Genomic DNA, 14232 nt, shown 5'->3' with positions numbered 1-14232 from the left:
CCTACTGAGTTACTCGAGCATTTGGTGTCATTTTGTGTAAACCAGTATCTGCAGTTCATTGTTTCAACGTTTCAATATTCAGACCATTTGGATTGAAAGCTACACAAGCGAATATGAGAAGCTATTCTTCCAGTTTGCGTGTGGCCTGACCAGGGGCGGAAAACCCAGGGGGGCCAGAGGGGACACGTCCCCCCCCCATGTTTTGAGTGGTGGGCGACATCCCCGCCAGGTTAACCTGCCTGGGCTTGCGGGAAATATGGCCAGCGCAGAGAAGCAGTGCTGGTATCCCGTCAGTCCAGACAGGGCTGTTAGTTAACCCGGTGAGACAGGCAGTTGAGCTGCATTTAGCGCTGGATTGAGCCTCCGAAGCCTTGTGTGTGTGTGTGTGTGTGTGTGTGTGTGTGTGTGTGTGTGTGTGTGTGTGTGTGTGTGTGTGTGTGTGTGTGTGTGTGTGTGTGTGTGTGTGTGTGTGTGTGTGTGTGTGAGTGTGTGCATGCGCACGCGGCCGCCAAAAAATTGTGTCCCCCGTCCCCTCCATGTTTTGATAGTGAGTTCCGTTGTTGGGCCTGACAATGGAGGAGGCCCAGGACAGAAAAGGTCGATGTGAGAATGGGAAGGGGAGCAAATGGGTAGCAACCGGGAAATTCATCAGGACAGAGAGGTCAGTTTTGGAATGGGAAGAGCGAGGAGTTAGAACTATTTAGGCAACTTAAAAAAAAAAAAATAGATGTCTACAAGCACAATGTCATTCCACTGCATGTTAGATTGTTCTATCACTGTCTTCTCACCATTCTGCAAAGAGAGCAGAGTCATTAAGTGTAGCGGCTACAATTCGAGCCCCTTGAGCGGGAGGGTTTGACCATACTGTCCGGGCTATCTTCTCCATCTGCGACCGAATCCTGTTCACGTTGTCGGTGTCCTTGGCCACGATGCACAGGTTTCCAACTCGCTCATCTGTGAACAAGGAGGGAGAAATTAAACGGGGCATTCTTAATTACATATGTAAATACAATGAACTGCAGAGGCTGGTCGACAAAAAAAACCTACTGGAGTAACAGCGGGTCGTGCGGCATCTATGGGGAACATGGTTAGGGTGGCAGAGTGGCTGCCTTGGAACACCAGACACCCGTGTTCGATTCTGACCAGGGGTGCTGTCTGTACGGAGTTTGTACGTTCTTCTTGTGATCATGTGGGTTTTCTCCAGATGCTCCGGTTTACTCCCACACGCCAGGTTTGTAGGTTAATTGGCTTCTGTTAATTGTCCCTAGTGTATAGGATAGTCCCTAGTGTACAAGGTGATCGCTTGTTGTCGTAGATTCAGTGAGCTGAAGGGCCTGTTTCCATGCTGTATCTTGACCGAATCTGTTCTCCCGAGATGCTTTCTGACCAGCTGAGCTCCAGCACATTGTCTTTTTTAGTTATAATTTTACTTAGGTCCAAGGAAAATTTCACCCAAAATTACAATCATGGCATCCAAAACCAAAACATAATTTCTCAGTGCAATGATGGGAAACCACCGAGCAGGAACAATGGTCATCAGCGCTGTGAAATCTGGTAGGCAAGTGGAGGAAACGGAGGAATATGAATCACATGCAGGCAGATGTGATTAATTTATATTTGCATTATGTTCGGCACAGATATTGTGGGCCCAAGGGCCCGGTCCTGTGCTGTACTGTTCTATGTTTAGGTTTATTACTTGGGCGGCACAGAACCACAGCGATAGAGTTCTACCTCACAGCGCCAGAGACCCGGGTTCATTCCTGACTACGGATGCTGTCTGTGTGGAGATTGTACGTTCTCCCTGAGACCACGTGGGTTTTCTCCGGGTGCTAATTCTTATTTAAAGATTTAGATCAGGGCGACACGGTGGCGCAGCGGTAGAGTTGCTGCCTTTCAGCGCCAGAGACCCGGGTTCAATCCTGACTAAGGGTGTTGTCAGTATGTTCTCGCTGTGACCGGGTGGAATTCTCCATGTGTTCTGGATTCTTCTCTCCCCCCCTCCTCAAATCCCAAAGACATGCAGATTTGTAGGTTAATTGGTTTCTGTAAATTGCCCCTAAAGGCCTGTTTCCATGCTGTATCCCTAAACTGAACTAACAAAAGATTAAAAAAGCTGTACAAAATAGAAGGACAACTGAGTAGGGTTCTATTCTAGTAGTTGAGTGTCAGGTATGAAAATAACATTAAATGAACTTATTCTAACTGGATGCAAAACACAAATATAACATAGAATCTTTAGCATTCAGATGCAATTTTTGAAAAAAATACTTGATATTTGCAGATCTTTTCCAGAAATATTGCATGTTTAATGTTTCCAGAAAATTAAAATCCAGAGCCAGAGGTCATTCAACCCATCAATCCCATTCCATTGATACAGCATGCACAATCTATCTATCACATGCTACCTCTCCCACAGCATTGGTTAACCACCGCAAATCTCTCTTCTCAACCAGCTCGCCCCTTCGCCCCCCCCCCCCCCCCCCCCCCCCCCCCCCCCCCGAACAACTGAATATTTAATCTTGCTCTCAATTGCCTTTTTAAGGGAGATAATTTCAAATCTAGTTTAGACATCAGTTGACCTCCAATCCGTTCATTCACTGTCTGATCTATTAATGGTACAATTGCACCATCAAATCGCTGAGAGGTTTCCTTTCAAAATTCAAAGAGCTAGACAAGGTACATCTTTACAGGACAGAAGATTCATCCGACATGTTCTGACTTTCTGTACAAGCAATTTAGTTCAACTCCATTTTATTTACTGCAAAATATGTTCGTATCTTATAACCACAACATTAGAAGTAGGTTCCCAACTTGGGGCTGACGACCAGCAGACAAAAGGTGGATATTATCTACAATTTAAGATGAATCAGATCTTGGCTAATGGACCTTGATTGGGAATTCTGTAAACTGTCCCATCTGAGTAACACAAATATCCAATGCCAACAGGCATTCGTTTTAAACCTTTACAAATTGGCTTGGATTTAAAATCTGAACTCCTATGTATATAAATCAGCAAGCCATTGTAAAGAAAATAGAGAAAAAAAGATTCTAGTTTCTTGAGTTTATTTGGTGCCATTTGAATTATCAAAATACTTCTTTTTTTTTAAAGTGGGAATTGTAGAGGTTTCTCAATGAAACTAATTAGAAACAAAAGATTTTTGCATTTCCAACACAATTCAATTGCAAACTTTCAGTATGGCAAATAATTATATTGCGGTGTCTGGGTATCTTTATGGCAATCCAGGCGATGTTGTTCTAGTTTAAAGTGAAGTAAGTTTGATGGAGTAAGTTTGACCAACGCCATCATTCGTATTCAAAAACTTAAATCAGTTTCATACCCAAGTTGTTGACTGGGAATGGAATTGGTCTTTTTTTCAATAAATAATTTCACGATTTTTAAGCTGCAGCCAAAATTCCAACCGAACTACATTTGATCAAGTTTGAAGTGCAGCCTTGGAATGACAAGCAGATGTAAAATTGCTCTGATTGCTGAAAAGAATAAGAACAGCTGCCCCTATTGAGAGCACACTTAAACTTTCTGTAGTGTACGATGCCATTCAAAAGTGGCCAACAACAGCAAATGGATATTTTGATCAGTACCAATGGTAGTTTAAAATTCCAACTCTGATTGTAAATGTTTCAGGTTTGCTCTGGACTGTGTCATACTCTAGGCTGGCACAAGACAAACATTCTAACTTGTGGTGCTTTACTATGGTAGGATTGTGTTGTCCACAAAATGGCTGCCGCAGTGTAATAAAAGCCAACCAAAAAGCAATAAAATGCCCAGCATAAGAAAAATCTTCTTTTCCTTTTTAAAAACAGAATGTCAATTCCAAAATTATCTAATTTTCATAATAAATTGTTCAATAGAGCAACCAATTAAACAGATGGGGACCACATATTGGTCCCCATGTTGATCTCCCATATTTGGTCTGTATATTTAGGTCAAGTAAAGTCGTCAAGTCAAGTTTATTTGTCACATACACATACGAGATGTGCAGTGAAATGAAAAGTGGCAATGCTCGCAGACTTTGTGCAAAAAGACAAACAAACAAACAACCAAACAAACTGCAAACAGAATGTAACAGAATCACATATTCTTTTTCATATTAAATATTGTGGGAAGAAGGAAAAAGGGTAGAAAAGAGCAATTAACAAAAAAAAACAGTAGAGTGGTACAGTAAGGTTAGTCCCTGGTGAGATAGGAGTTTATCCTTAACAAGAGTTATAAGCTTCGCACCATACTGTCGGGTTGTACCACAGTGAGGTTTGCGAACAGCTCTGCCCAAGACCACAAGAAATTGCAATGTTGTAGATGCATTACACGGACCAGCCTCCCCCCAACATTGACTCCATCTACACTTCTTGCTGCCTTGTAAAAGCAGCCAACATAATCAAAGACGTCCCACCCCGATCATTCCTTCTTCTCCTTACTCCCGTCTGGCAAAATGTACAGGAGCTTGAAAGCACGCACCACCAGATACAGGAACAGCTTCTTATTGTCCATTATAAGGCTTCTGAACAGACCTTCCTAAAGCTCGATTCACCTCTACCCCAATGAAGACATTGGATTTTGTCTAAGGAACTGATGCGCTACAATGAACTATAATGCTGAGAACTATATCTTGCACTCTGTATCCTCCCCTTTGCTCTGTATATTGTACTCAAGTTTGAAGTGATTGTATCTATGCATCGTATATCTGATCTATAGCGGATAACATGCAAAACAAAGCTTTACAAGCGTACCTCGGTACATGTGAAAATAATAAATCTAAACCCAACCTGTACTGGATTTTAAAAAAAATTTTAGACCTCAAAGATACAACACGGAAACAAGCTCTTTGGCCCACCACACCGACCACCCTGTACACTAGCACTATCCGACATACCACGGACAATTAACAAATTCTCCGAAGCAAATTAACCCACAAACGTTTACGATTTTGTATTGTGGGAGGAAGCCGGAGCACCCAGAGGAAACCCACTTTGTCACAGAGAGAACGTACAAACTCCACGCAGGCAGCACTCATAGTCAGGATCGAACCCGGGTCTCTAACACTGTAAGGCAGCAGCTCTCCCTCCACGTCACTGTGCCTACTTCTCAGCTCTCTGTTCACAGATCTAAACTGGATACCACTTAACCACCATCTCACTATTAAAGTTCTCCATCATCCCATCTAGGTAACCTCCACAGATCCATGAATATACCAAACATATATTCAGTCTTTCAATTCAAGCCTTTTGTTTTCCGTTGCCCAAACACAGGTAATGTTTCCGTCAGGTCTCCTGGTCCAAGGCTCTGGACATCATTCCCCAAAACTCTCCATATCTCCACCCCTCTAAAACCTCTGCTTTGTGAGCTTTGGCCATTTGCTGTCAGAATTCCTAATGTCTAAACTAAACTAAAGTGGCCAAGATCTATCATAACATCAATTTCAAACTATTAAACTGCAGGAATGATGGACAGAAGAATCCATTTTCACTATGGTGCCCGTTCACTTCTAATAAACCTATTCAGTGAATTTATGATTTCAAAATAGTTAACTATTAGTCACTCTTGGGTACTTGAGAAAAAGACTCTGATCCACTGAGTTCTTGACAAGATGACTCAAATTCTGTCAGGCCATTATGAACAGAGTCTAATTATTTGCTACACTGCAGGAGAGTGAGGAGGATACAAGTTTCTATGGAGATTACTTATATCATAATCTACATGAAGGTACCTCGCTTACCCCCACTTTGCCCACGAATCAAAAGCATGAGGTTGCACTAGCCTGGGAAAGTCTTCCAAGTGGGCACATCAACTGAACCCAAGTTCAAGTTTACATTTATTGTCACAACCAATTAAGGTGCAGTGAAATTTGAGTTACCATACAGCCATACTAAGTGAAAGTAACACAATACACACATAAAATAAAATTTAACATAAACATCCACCACAGTGGAATCAACATTCCTCACTGTGATGGAAGACAATAAAGTTCAGTCATCTTCCTCCTTTGTTCACCCGTGTCGGGGCCTTTGAACCCTCCGCAGTTCGCCGCTACAGACGGTCGGATGTTCAGGCCCTCTCGTCGGGATGATCGAAACTCCGACATCGGAACGGATCGGAACACTCCGAGGCATGGAGTTCTCGAGTCGGCCGCTTCTTACCGGAGACCGCAGCTTCACGGTGTTAAAAGTCCACAGGCCCCACGGTCGGAGCACTTCTTCTGGCGAACCTCGGCAAAGGATCGCAGCTCCGCGATGTTAAAGTCTGCGCCGTGCCTGCGGCTTGAAGCTCCAGGCCGGTCTCCAGGAAAGGCCACACCACTCCAGTTGTTAGATCGCGCAGGGGGGGCGGGGGGGGGGGGGGGGGGGGGGGGGGGGGGGCGCGGAGATGAGACACTGAGAAAGTCGCATCTCTGTCGAGGTAAGTGACTGAAAAAAAGTTTCCCCCAATTCTCCCCCCCCCCCCCCTCCACATAAATTAACCAAGAAACATTGAAACACACATTTAAAACATATGTAAAATAATAAAAACAGAGAAGGGACGTGACAGACTGCTGGCGAGGCAGTCATTGCTGGCGCCACCCGGTGGTTTTTTAACATAAATACATTAAAATAAAATTCAGATCAAAAATATATAATGTACAATTTAATTAAAAAGTGCTGGAGGAACTCTACGGATCAGGCATCTGTGGAGGGAAGTGGACATATAACCTTTTCAAACCGAAACATCGCCTGTCCATTCCCTCCATAAATATTGCCATACCCGTTATTCAACCAGCACTTTGTTTTTTTCGCTCAGGTTTCCATCATCTGTAGTTTCTTATGTTTCCATTCAATGCAGTTTATTCATTTTCAGCTATTTTACATTGAATTACAGCTATTTAAAATGTTTACTCTCAATAGAGTGGTCACCCAAATGAAAAATACTTACTTTGTTGTTAAACCTATTTTTAGCTGTCAGTAAAATTCAGTTGTGTCAGTGACATTTCGTTTGAAGGCACTGGCCCTGTATTCACTGGAGTTTGGAAGGATGGGGGGGGGGGGGGGGGTCTCATTGCATCCTACCAAATAATGAAAGGCTCCATAGAATGGATGTGGAGAGGATGTTTCCACTAGTGCGAGAGTCTAGGACCAATGACCATAGCCTCGGAATAAAACGACGTACCTTTAGAAAGGAGATGAGGAGGAATTTCTTTAGCCAAAAGGCGGTGGATCTAGGGAATTCATTGTCACCGATGGCTGTGGAGGGCAAGTCTTTGAGTATTTTTAAAGCGAAGATTGATAGTTTCTTGATTATTAAGGGCGTCAAAAGTTATGGAGAGAAGGCAGGGGAATGGAGTTGAGAAGGAAAAGTAGATCAGCCATGATGGAATTGCAGAACAGACTCGATGGGCTCAAAGGCCTAATTCTGCTCCTTATGTCTTATGGTCTTATGAAGGATATCTTTCATTGAATGAAAAACAAACAGATTATGTTCTATTCTAATGAATTATTGGATAGGTTCTTCAAACATTCTATGCTTGCGTTTGTGTATATTCAGGTTAGTGGAAACTTGGGAGCTTAAACTAACCAGACCAACTTCATGTGTATTTAGTCTACAGTTTCATGACTGCTTCCAAAGTAGAAACCCTGCACCATAATCTCAAGATCCAGTATGGAAATTACATTCTGATTAACACTGTCTCTCTGCGCGCCAACTTCTTTGAATGCGAGGGGCCCCCTCCATATTTCCCCAATTCCAGTAAAACTCAGTATATGATTTAGAGGCAAAATATTTCTTGAAAAGCAAGTCCTTAATGGCATGCAGTCTGATATACAATTACAAAACTACTTAGGATCAGGTTCAGAAACTGATTTATTTTAAAACCACATAAGTTCACCAGTTGCTCATTTAGAATCCAGCAGAACAAAACAAAACAAAGTGCTGGTGTAATTCAGCGGGCCAGGCAGCATCTCTGGAGAACATGTTCTCCAGGGACGCCGACTGACCCACTAAGTTACTTCAGCACTTTATGTCTTTTTTTGTAGACCAACATCTGCAGTTCTTTGTGTCTAAAACAAAACACAAACTTTTCTGATCATCATATGCCTTTTGAGCAGAACATTGATCTATTTTACGAAACTGACAGGTGCAAATTATTACATATTTATAGCGTTATGTACCTCACTGCACCCACAGTCACTGTTTGTCACCTTTCTGCATTCTTAGCAGCATTGCATTGAGTAGATGTTGAAGGGGCCATTCACACAGCAATGCTACTTATCAGAGAATTACAAGGAACCTCACATGCTGGAATCTTGCAAAGTGCTGGAGTGACTCATCGAGTCAGGCAGTATCTTTGGAGAACATGGATGGGCAACGTTTTGGGTCAGGATCCTTTCTTCAGACCTCAGAAGAGCAATAGGAATCACTGAGGGGGAGCAGTGGGAGAGGGTCTCGGAGAACGCCTGTCGGAATAGAGGAGAACTTCCTTTAGGTGGTTTTGCAGTGGAGAAACAAAGTGGAGACAAAGGGATCTGCTGATGCTGGGTCTGAATAAAAAAGTTCCAATCCAAAATGTCACCCCGACCTGCTGAGTTACTCCAGTAAATTGTGTTCTACATCGGAGTCTTACTTAACTCAGTAGAAACAAGGAATTGCCGATGCTGGTTTACCAAGAAAGGAGACAAAGTGCTGGAGTAACTCAGCAGGTCAGGCAGCATCTCTGGAGAACATGGAGAGGCGACATTTCGTGTCGGGGCTGAAGAAGGGTCACGACCCAAATCGTCACATATCCATGGTTCTCCAGGGATGCTGCTTGACCCGCTAGTTATTCCAGCACTTTGTGTCTCTACGCAGCTCTGGTGCTGTTCCAATCAACTAGAAAATGGAGCAACGTGACAATTTTGTCTACTTTCCTTTGGATTCAGAAATGGCCAAAAGATATCAAACATTTTATAATTTATAATAGCTGTTACTTACTGTATAATCCAAAATTCTTAGAAAAGGATTGGGCGCAGAAAAGCTCAAAACCTTGGCTTACAAAGTAACGAACAGCCCAAGCATCTTTATCCAAGTCTCCAGATGCAAAGCCCTGATAGGCTGAATCAAAGAACGGGAAGAGGGACTTTTTCTGCAAATGGAAGACGATACAGATGATGGAATACAGTACAGAAAGAAAGTGAAATATTCAACAGATTGCTTTGATTTTCTGCAAATGTTCTCTCTTTTAGACTTTAGCAATACAGTGTGGAAACAGGCCCTTTGGCCCACCGAGTCCACACAGGCTCGTGATCCCTGTACCCAAGCACAATTTGTACCGAAGCCAATTAAACTACAAATCTACATCTTTGGTGTGTGGGAGGAAACTGGAGCACCCGGAGAAAACTCATGTGGTCACAGGGAGAACATCCAAACTCCATTCAGACAGCACCCATAGTCAGGATCGAACACTGGCGCTGTAAGGCAGCAAATCCAACACTGCACCACTCTATCAGATTTCCCGGTGCCTTCAGCTGGCTAACCCATGCATATGGTTTGTACTTTTATTCCTAGTTCCAAAAGGGAAAGCAAAAGCACATCAAGTTATAAAAGGGTAGTTTATACAAACCATTAAATATTGTGGCAATGTAATGTAAGTGTAAACAGTCAAAGCTAACGTTTGTGCACCCATAGACAGATTTTGTGGAAGCAAAAGTTACATGTGAAGAATATTATACATTGTCAATTTTTAGTTTTAGAAATACAGCATGGAAACAGCTTCTTCAGCCCAATGAGTAACCTTGGCAACCTTCGCTCACCCGTTCACACTCGTTCCATTATTCTAGTGGGTAATTTACAGAGGCGAATTACCCACAAACCCACACATATTTAGAATGTGGAAGGAAACAGAAGCACCCAGAAGAAACCCACGCAGTTACAGGGAGAACGTGCAAACTCCACGCTGGCACCACTGGAGGTCAGGATAGAACTCGAGTCTTTGGCACTGCGACGCAGCAGCTCTACCAGCATCGCCTCTGTGCCATGCAAATTTCTGCCAATTTAAGAGGCAGCTTTTCGCTGGTGTCTCTCAGCTTCACAGCAGAGAAGTGAGAATCTATGTGAACTTCACATGTTCTTCCTTTGACTGTACAGATTCATTCCCCCACCCATCCCTGTGCTCCTGTTTTCTCTCACATCCTGAAGATGTGCTGATTGTTTGGCAAACTGGCTACCGCACATTGCTACAAATGTAGATCGATGGGGGGGGGGGGGGGGGATGGAGGGGGAATGGGAGTGGGAGGCATGGAGTGGTCATGGGAGAGAGAACAGGTTACATGAAGACTGGGAAACAGGATTGTTCTGAAGGCTGAATGGCCTATTTATATATTGTGTGGAAACTTGAAAATATGAAGAAATATTGGAAAATACAATGTGGGCGGCACAGTGGCGCAGCGGTAAAGCTGCTGCCTCACAGCGCCAGAGACCCAGGTTCGATCCCGACGATGGGTGCTGTCCGCACGGAGTTTGCACGTTCACCCTGTGACCGGATGGGTTTTCTCGGGTGCCCCAGTTTCCTCCCATAACTCCAAAGACGTGCGGGCAGCACGGTAGCGCAGCGGTAGAGTTGCTGCCTTACAGCGCCGAGGACTGGGTTCGATCCCGACTACCGGTGCTGTCTGTATAGAGTTTGTACGTTCTCGCCGTGACTGCGTGGGTTTTCTCCGAGATCTTCGGTTTCCTCCCACACTCCAAAGACGTACAGGTTTGGAGGTTAATTTGCTTGGTATAAGTGTAAATTTACACCGAGTCCAGTGTGCGTAGGATAGCGTTAATGTGCGGGGATCGCTGGTCAGCGTGGACTCGGTGGGCCGAAGGGCCTGTTTCTGCGCTGTATCTCTCAACTAAAATTGGTTTCTGCAAAATTGTCCCTCGTGTGTAGGATGCGAAAATGTGATAACATATAACCAGCATATGGGTGATTGTGGGTCGGGACAGACTCGGTGGGCAGAGGGGCCTGTTTCCACGCTGTACCTCTAAACTAATCTACAAATGTACCTACTCCACTCCTAAATCTTCAAATTCTCCACAACTCTCTTGGGGAGGGAATTCCAAAGCGGGAGATGTTTCTCTGCATTCCACTTCCAAATGGCCAACTCCTTCTTTTAAAATAATGACCATTGAGACAGCCCAAACTACTGAAAAAACATTCCCGAGTCTACACCGCCAAGCCCATAAGATTTTCACTACAATTTCAATCCACCTCAAGAGATTAAATGCACAGAATGTTTAAACTCTCCTCAAACAACATACCTGCCACCCCTGAATTGATCTGGTGAACATTCTCTGCAATCACTAAATTGCAGGCATATTTTTCATTTTATTTTCCCTCTGTAATTCAGACAACAAGAATGTACTTTTAAAGTTTCTGTTGCACTCAATTTACAGTGGGACACACTCAGCTTACTCTCACACGGGACCTATATTGTTGCAGCTTATTGACATAAAAAATCTCCCCAAACAATATTTAAAAGAAAAATGCCAACACACTTTATAAATATGTCTCCAGCTGTTAAGATAGTATGATGACTATTAGCTTTTAGAAATATTTATAGATTTTAGGAGAAATATTGTAGACATGAATTGATGCTTATTTGCAGATTTATGTTTATATTGCTGATTAGATGTATTAAAAGTGCAAAGTACCTAAATGAAGAAATTAACTGTGTTGTAAAGTCATACCGCACAGAAACAGGCCCTTGTCTTTTAAATATTGTTGTACTACCTGCCTCAACTATCTCCTCTGGAAGCTCATTCCATATACCTACCATTCTCCAAGTGGAAAAAAATCACCCCTCAAGTTCCTATTGAATCTTTCCCCTCTCACCTCAAACCTATGTCCCCTGGTGCTCGATTCCGCTGCTCTCTGTGCATTCAGTCACTCTATCCCCTCATGATTTTATACACCTCTATAAAATCACCCCTCATTCTCCTACCATCCCAAGGAATAAAGTCCCAGCCTGCCCAGCTTTTCCCTATAGCTCAGGCCCTCAAGTCCTGGCAACAACCTCTTAAATCTTCCCTACACTCTTTCCAACTTAGCAAACCAGCATCCACCAACACTCATATTCCCATCTCGCCCATCATACTAGTTTTGCTTTGAACTCAACACATAGGAAGGCAGGTCGAAAATTAATGCTGCAACTAGTTCAGTTGAGAGATACACCATGCCCTTCCGTCCACCTAGTCCTCGCTGACCAACAATCACCCCATACACAATTTCAATACTACACTCTAGGGACAATTAATCTACAATGTTGCACGTCTTTGGAATGTGGGAGGAAACCGGAGCACCCAGAGAAAAGCCACGCAATCTTAAGGAGAATGTACAAACTCAGTACAGACAGCGCCCAGAATCAGGATCGAACTGGGTCTCTGGCGTTGTAGAGCAGCAACTCTACCACTCTGCCATTGTGCCGCCCACCAAAGAAAAGCTTCAGTCTACACTCGTAACACCAAATAAACAGAAACTGTATCTGGCCTTTTAATCTCAAGCCCGTTCCAAAATTCTGTACTGTTAGCTGATCTATGATATAACTTCCTCTGTCCATGTCCCTTTATACCTTTGACTTTTGATAACACATCTCAGAGTTAAAATTAGCTTCTGACCCAGCAGCTAATACCATTTCTGGAAGAGCTCCACATCTCTTGCAGTTCTGTTTATAAAATGGTTCTTAACTTCTGAAAGACCTAGCAAAATTTTTTAAATTAAGACTCTGCCATTTGCCCTAGATTCCAGAGCAAATGGAAAAAATATCTGTCTACCTGAACAGTGACTAACATAACCATGCTGAGATTTTGCAGACTGCAGCATGACAATGCAAAAATGAAATTGAATTGGCATTGGTTCAAAGTAAGTTGAGTGTAAAAGTAAATTTAAAGTTGTCATAAAGTCAAACATGTCCAACACAAGCGCAATTGTGTAACCAAGGATACTGCTTAGTTTGCACTATGTTCTGGATAATATGAGACTTTGTCAATATATGATTTCCCAATTTTGTTTTTCATATTTTTGTCTACAAGCCAATCTGAAAATGACATTTGGAGAAAATCCTAAAAATGGCTTTGATGATGATTAAATTTCACACAGACATTTTTTGCCTGCCACCAAATGAAGTTTGAGGCCAGGTATTTTCACACCTTCATGACTTCAGCGATCTTCTTCCATTCCTCTGGAGTTGGGTCAGTACCGGTTGGATTGTGTGCGCACGCATGCAAGATCATAATCGAATATTCTGGAGCATTCTGAGAGCAAAGAGAGAAAAAAAACAACGCTTGAAATCAAAGTTTTGTACGTACAGATAAAATGCATGGCACATTCAGATTAAAATAAAACAGGTGCCCAATGGAATACTGAGTGAAATATAATAATTAATTAATTCACAATAGAACGTTACAGCATAGGAACAGGCCCTATAATGCTGTAACAGTGGATTGATTTTACACGCTGATATTTTTCTCTTTACACTACCGGTTGTATCTATGTCTAACTTGATTGTTCTCGTGTATGGTATAATTTGACAGCCGCAACGTCATTCACTATATCCCGGTACTTTTGACAATAATAAATTGGTTTCCCAGCCAATATTTATTTCTCAGCCAACGCCTTAACTGATTTTAATAAACAGAGAAAATTCTGGGCATATACATCAGGTTTGGCGGCATTTGTGGCAAAAGGGACATTTCAAGTCGATGCCTTTCATTAGACGAATGAAGCATAATCATCTTAAAATTTGGCACAAACCCACCTCTTAGTAAGGAGTGAGGCCGGCCCCGGGCCACCAAGAAGGAAGAGCCATTGCAGGCCTGGTTCGCCACTTTAAGCAGAAGACAAAACTGTTTGATGAACTTGTGGTAACTTTGTCGGCCCCAGAAACATGACAACTCTTGTGTACTGCCTAGGTGAGGTCTGCTGTACAATTCTATTGTGTTGTATGCAAAACAAAGCATTTCACTGTACCTAGCTACATGCGGCAATAACGCATCATTAAGCATAGTAAAGCAAAGTGAAATAGTCAAAAGATTTTCATTCTGCTAACTTTGGTAAAATAGCTGAAATAAAAGTGATGTTCCAAAGCACACCTCCATATCATCCAGAAGTCCTTGTAGATGTAGACCACGCTTGGCTGGGTCCCAGTAACGATAGCTGCGAATATCGGTGAAGCCAGCAGTACCAAACACTCCATTGTGGTTTCCTTTGTGGAAAAATATTACCAATGGAA

The 14232-nt window shown here is 42.8% G+C and overlaps 1 protein-coding gene across 1 annotated transcript in view; it reads right to left on the bottom strand.

Annotated features, from left to right (window-relative positions):
• The window catches only part of got1 (glutamic-oxaloacetic transaminase 1), a 46642-nt gene that overhangs the window by 17618 nt on the left and 14792 nt on the right, over window positions 1-14232 (bottom strand). Inside the window, exons 5-8 of the mRNA XM_033034069.1 lie at window positions 14093-14205; window positions 13151-13255; window positions 8954-9104; window positions 789-954 (exon numbers count right to left, since the gene is read on the bottom strand). Coding sequence (XP_032889960.1) covers window positions 789-954; window positions 8954-9104; window positions 13151-13255; window positions 14093-14205 — 535 coding nt within the window. The remainder of the gene's footprint in view (window positions 1-788; window positions 955-8953; window positions 9105-13150; window positions 13256-14092; window positions 14206-14232) is intronic.

This window comes from Amblyraja radiata, chromosome 15, assembly GCF_010909765.2.
Source record: "Amblyraja radiata isolate CabotCenter1 chromosome 15, sAmbRad1.1.pri, whole genome shotgun sequence".
Taxonomy (NCBI): Eukaryota; Metazoa; Chordata; class Chondrichthyes; order Rajiformes; family Rajidae; genus Amblyraja; species Amblyraja radiata.
Note: the sequence above shows the minus strand (reverse complement) of the source record. Positions and strands in the feature narration are given on the sequence as shown.